At 45.9% G+C, this 5,433-nt stretch overlaps 1 protein-coding gene across 1 annotated transcript in view; it reads left to right on the top strand.

The window, feature by feature from the left end:
• Positions 1-2,677, top strand: part of LOC116475187 (spermatogenesis-associated protein 31D1-like) — a 26,996-nt gene extending 24,319 nt beyond the window's left edge. Inside the window, 1 exon segment of the mRNA XM_058445910.1 lies at positions 7-2,677. Coding sequence (XP_058301893.1) covers positions 7-2,625 — 2,619 coding nt within the window. The 3' untranslated portion in view covers positions 2,626-2,677.
• The last annotated feature ends 2,756 nt before the right edge of the window (positions 2,678-5,433 follow it).

Below are 5,433 nucleotides of genomic sequence, written 5' to 3'. Positions count from 1 at the left end.
CCTCAGAGCAAAATTTCAGAGCTATCAGTGTCAGAGAGCATTCATGGACCATTAAATATCTCTTCGGTTGAGGGTCAGAGGCACAATGTTCTAAAGAAGTCCGGATCAAGCATCCCTAGAAGCTTCCACGAGAGGAGCTCAAATATGCTTTCCCTGGAGAATGTGGGGAATTATCAGGGATACAGCCAGGAGAATGCCCCAAAAAACCATCTCTTGCATGATCTGGAGACATCTTCAGATGAGAATCTGAGGTCCAACTCTCAGAGAGACCTAGAAACTCATATGATGCATCTGTCAGGGAATCACTCAGGGGAGAGCTTAGGTCAGAAACAACTGGAAAATGCCCTGACAGTACATTTGAGCAAGAAATTTGAGGAAATCAATGAGGGTCGAATGCCTGGGACTGTGCGTAGCTCATGGCGCTCAGTCAAACAGACAATGTCTCTTGCTGAGAAATCCCAAAGCCAAATAAAACATCGAAATTTGGCAGCATTGGTGAGTGAGGACCACCGCGTTGATACTTCCCAGGAGATTTCCTTCCTTAGTTCCAACAAACGAAAGATGCTAGAAGCCCATATTAAATCTTTCTACATGAGCATGCTGTCAGGCCTTCCCTGCAAGGTCCGTGAATTGATAGAACTCTTCAAATCGAAAGAGGATCTTTCCAATTCCTTTTCCCATTTTGACCTTCCCTCCTCAGCCAGCTTTATTTCTCAGGGAGATTCCAAAGATGGGGTCTCTAAGTCTCGTAGACGAATCACTTTTCAAGGAGAAAAGTCGGGAACAACAAGCTCAGTCCCTGTCCTCGATGGTCCTTATCCTGTCACCTCACCTGTTGGCAAAGAAGAACCGGGGACCCTGAGAAGACAATTTTCTGATACTGACCATGACCTTATAGAGACAGATTCCAAAGATGGTGCCTCCACGCCCCTTAGAAGAGGCACTACAGATTTTCAAGGAGGAAAGTTAGAAACAACAAGCTCATTCTCCATCCTGGGTCATCCTCACCTCATCACCTCATCTGTTGACCAAGAAAGGCACGGGAATCTGAGAAGAGAATTATCTGATACTGACAATTATCTTACAGAAAGTGTCCGGACAACTGAGGATGGCAGACAGACTTTTCTCTCCCCCACACACGGCATCATAGACGAAGTCAGTCAGAAACAGACTGTACCTGCCAGTAGATTCAGCGCTGAGCTGCCCATACTGCAAGCTGGAGTTGGCCGTGAGTCAAAGGATAAGACAGAGAGTGCCAGTAATAATGTTAACAGTCTTCGGGGCAGTAGAAAGACCTTTCCTGTCACCAACTGGTGGAAGGAGATGTTCAAGGAAGAGGAGATCTGTGCTCTTCAATCACAAACTGGGAACAACTTGACAACCAGCAAGTCAGGAAGCTGCTCAATGACAAATGTGAAAGCAAGCACTTCTCATGAAACTGAAATTTTCCCACCAAGAATGCCAGTTCCCCAAGATCCTAAATCAACACATCTTAAAAATCAGATGTTGAGCCAGTTAAAGTTGGTCCAGAGGAAGCATAGCCATCTTCAGAGCCATTTCACTGACATGTCTCCGGCCTTAGATAACTTGAGTTCCAAGGACTTACTGACTCATGCCCAGGGCATCTCGAGTCAGGACATGGGAATTTCCCAGGTGCTGCATGTCCACCTGGAGGACAGAGGGATCCCTGAGGCACAGCAGCAGGAGCCCAGGGTCCCTACGCATGTCTTACAGAAATGCCAAGTTAAGAATTTTTCACCAGCTACAAACTGAGTGAGCCCTCTAAGACCCAATGGAGGAGAGCTTGGTGGAGGGGATGCAGGGTTGGGCACATCCCAACTCAGAAGAAAAAGCCATGCTATTCATAACAAGACATCAAAGGAGTTGCTTGGGAGCAAATCTTCCCTAACCTTGAAAACACAGCCTCCTCCTGAAAACCTTTTCAGAAAATGGATGAAGACCTTTTTGCAGCAGTTTAATAAACCCATCCTAACATATGAAAAGCAAGAAAGTTCCCAGGAAAAGGGTAGCTCCCTGTCATCATCTGTGCAGAATAGAGGTCGAGGTAAAAGTACTGCCTTTACTGGGACTATTGAAGCTCAGAAAATTAGGAAAGACACTGGGGAGTTCCTAGAAGAGAAGCTGGGACATAGGCATGGGATAGATACCACCTGTCCCCAGGTGCCCCTTCACTGCCCAGTGCAGCTTGTGAAAGCTCAGAATGTGCCAGAACTGCAGGTCGGAGCAGAGCCTGTCCAGGGCTATCCCTGCAACTACATGGCTCCCTCCTGCAAAGTGACATCTACCAAATCTTGCAGCCGACAAGCTATCTTTGTTGGCCAGAATTATCCTACAAGGATTAGACAGATCATAGACAAGGACAGACAGCCCCAGAAAGTTGAGGCATTTAAGGGGAAGATACTGTGTCAAAGCCATCCCCAATCCATGCCCCACAGGAAGCCTGTGCCACATTCAAACCCCACTTGCCGGCGTCAGGTCAGCCTGGTGTGTCCAGCCATCCCAACCAGTGCTAAAAGCACTGTGTTCAGTGATGTGCCTTCACTAACTGGACAGAGAATGCTTCTGAAGCATTTCCAGGGAGGAAAATTTCCCCCCACAAAATAATTAACTCCTTGCTGAGAATCTTGATTCTCCCCAGTAAATGTCCTAATAAGAAGGATGTCTTTTCTGTGTATTGTGTTGGGAGGTATAGGTTTTGGGTAACCCAAGCTTGTGGTTAGGGAAAGGTAGGAGTTAGCTCAGCTCTTACTGACTCTTTTGGCTTTTAAAAGGTGACCAATCCCCTGGAGCTCTTGTGGAGGAATGAATATCATGTGCCTCCAAAAGCCCCTTCTCTCCCTGATGAAGTCTGAGGAGATGAGCTCTTTTCTACCTCTTTGCTTGAGACTTACTGGTATTGTATGGCAGCCTGCACCTTCCTCCCCATTCACTGCTTCATATCCTTTAGAGCAGTAAGGAAGGCAGGCCTTCCATATCTGAAGAGAGGGTCAAGGACAGGTACATTTTTCAGAAATAGTGGTTTAATCACTATTTTTAAAAAGTTGTCATACAAGTTGGTGGGAGTGTTTAGGGTATTGCTGGCTGGCGTAGGGTGTCAGGAACACTGTGGATGCTGCTTAAGAATTTGACAAACAGGGCATCCTCATGATTTGGGGAAGCATATTTTGACCTCAATGTTGAGATCTTTTTACTACAAGTCACTTTGGGGACGTAGTTCCCCTCCCTGTGTATTTCTCCAGGCTGCCTGGATTGATGACATTTTTAATGGGCAAAAAGATCACCTAGCTGTTTGTGGCAGAAATGTTGACCGGGCAACCACCTACCTCCTGGGGTAAAATATAGCTGAGAGGAAAAGATGCCTTAGAATGAATGAGAAAGTAAAAAAGTGGAGCTAGGAAAGGATGAGCCCGCTGGTGGAAAAAGTTTTATGTCCTTCATGCCCATATCATGACCCTTTCTCAATCTGGACTTAGGCACCACCACCTTGAGGATTACCAGGGCGCTGCAGAGCTTACAGATGCCATTTTGGCAGAAGTGTACATGGGGCTGTTCTTTAAGGACTAAAACAGTATCTGCAAGGCTGTTGTCCAGCATAGCATCCCTCTCTTTAGGGAAGGTGATCTTTGTGCCTTCTTTCCAGTTATGTTGATGGCAACATGCAAGATCTTCCCTTAGTGCATACGGTGCACCTATCAGGATGGAGATGTCACTTATGATCTTCATGGGGTTAGTGGAATATAATAAATATCGTGTAGAACACCTGCAGCTCATGATCTGGAAGTGAGTCCTGGACTATGCATGAGGGTTACAGCTATTTGGTGGCTCACTATGGACCTTTACAGAATGTTCCTTTTACCCAAGGGTATGAACATACCCACCCTTAAAATATTAGAGTATTAGAGGTCTGAAAAGAAGGCAATTCCACTTATACAGACTGGGACTAAAAAATGAGATTTGTTTCCTTCTTTTTCTTTCTTTCTTTTTTTTTTTTTTGAGATGGAGTCTTGCTCTGTTGTCCAGGCTGAAGTCCAGTGGTGCGATCTTGGCTGACTGCAAGCTCCACCTCCTGGGTTCATGCCATTCTCCTGTCTCAGCCTTCCAAGTAGCTGGGACTACAGCCGCCCACCACCATGCCTGGCTAATTTTTTTTTGTATTTTTAGTAGAGACGGGGTTTCACCATGTTAGCCAGGATGGTCTCGATCTCCTGATCTCGTGATCCACCCTCCTCGACCTCCCAAAGTGCTGGGATTACAGGCGTGAGCCACCTCGCCCAGCCAAAAATGAGATGTGTTTTTTAGAGGGCACTTGCGGTAGGTTTTCCAGAAAAATTTGTGAGTGCTTGGTGTCAAAACAAAAGCAAAACAAAACAAATCAAAACAGATGTGCACTACAGCTCCCTCACTCAACCATCCTTCTCTTTTCCTGTCCATGCTTATGCCACTGACCCTGCAGTGTCTGAAGCTGGGGATTGCAGAAATAATTCAGATTTTATGAAGGCTTTAAGAAGGACAAAATTGGGATGAAGCCCAGGGCAAAGAACTTGTGGAGGTGGAGAATCAGCGACCAGTGGATGCTGGGGAGATTCTCCATGTTCTTCCTTGTCAGCCTGTCCCCTAAGTCTTGTAAGGCTGGCAGCCATGGTAATTGTTTTAAAACAGCTGAAGGGGGCCGAGTATTTGGTTTGATTTGGTTCTAAAATGAAGGCCGAGAGCCTTGAAATGAAAGGACAGAGTTGGAGTCCGCTCCTGTACTCATCATGTCGATGAAGGTTGTACCTTGGTATCAGACATGAGCCCCCAGTTTGAAGGGGCTACATTATCTGGGGTATATGCCCTGGCGTTCATCATCTTCTGCCAGGAAAATTTAGAACACAGACACACACGAGGAGTTTAGGAGCAGAGGTTTAACAGGCAGAAGATAAGAGAAAGAGAAACAGCTCTCTCTACAGACCAAGAAAAGTCTCCAAGTGGAAAAGACTGGCTGGCAGTGAATGCACCAGATTTTATAGTCAGGTTTGAGGAGGCAGTGTCTGATTTCCATAGGGCTCACAGATTGGTTCAATCAGGTATGACGTTTACATAGTGTACGGGCAAGGCTGGTTACCCCAACCTAATCTTATTACACAAATGGGCTTTCCAGTTGATCGGTGCCATCTTGTCTGCTCCTTACTGTACATGTGGCTGACAGAGAAAAGAAGATGGAGCCCCCATCTTGAACATGTCTAGTCCCCTAGTTCCTGCTGGCATTCACTTGTGCAAGCTCCCAGCTTGCTTGTCTATGTCTGCAGCTCGAATTTATAGGCTGCTCTTTGTTAGAAAATGATTTGGGACTGATTCTCGTTAAAAAGAAAAGATTTACTGAGGACTCCCATACCCTTATTATCTGCCTAGGTAATTTCTTCTTAACTACAG

The sequence above is a fragment of the Hylobates moloch genome, unplaced genomic scaffold, assembly GCF_009828535.3.
Source record: "Hylobates moloch isolate HMO894 unplaced genomic scaffold, HMol_V3 SCAFFOLD_10, whole genome shotgun sequence".
NCBI lineage: Eukaryota > Metazoa > Chordata > Mammalia > Primates > Hylobatidae > Hylobates > Hylobates moloch.
Note: the sequence above shows the minus strand (reverse complement) of the source record. Positions and strands in the feature narration are given on the sequence as shown.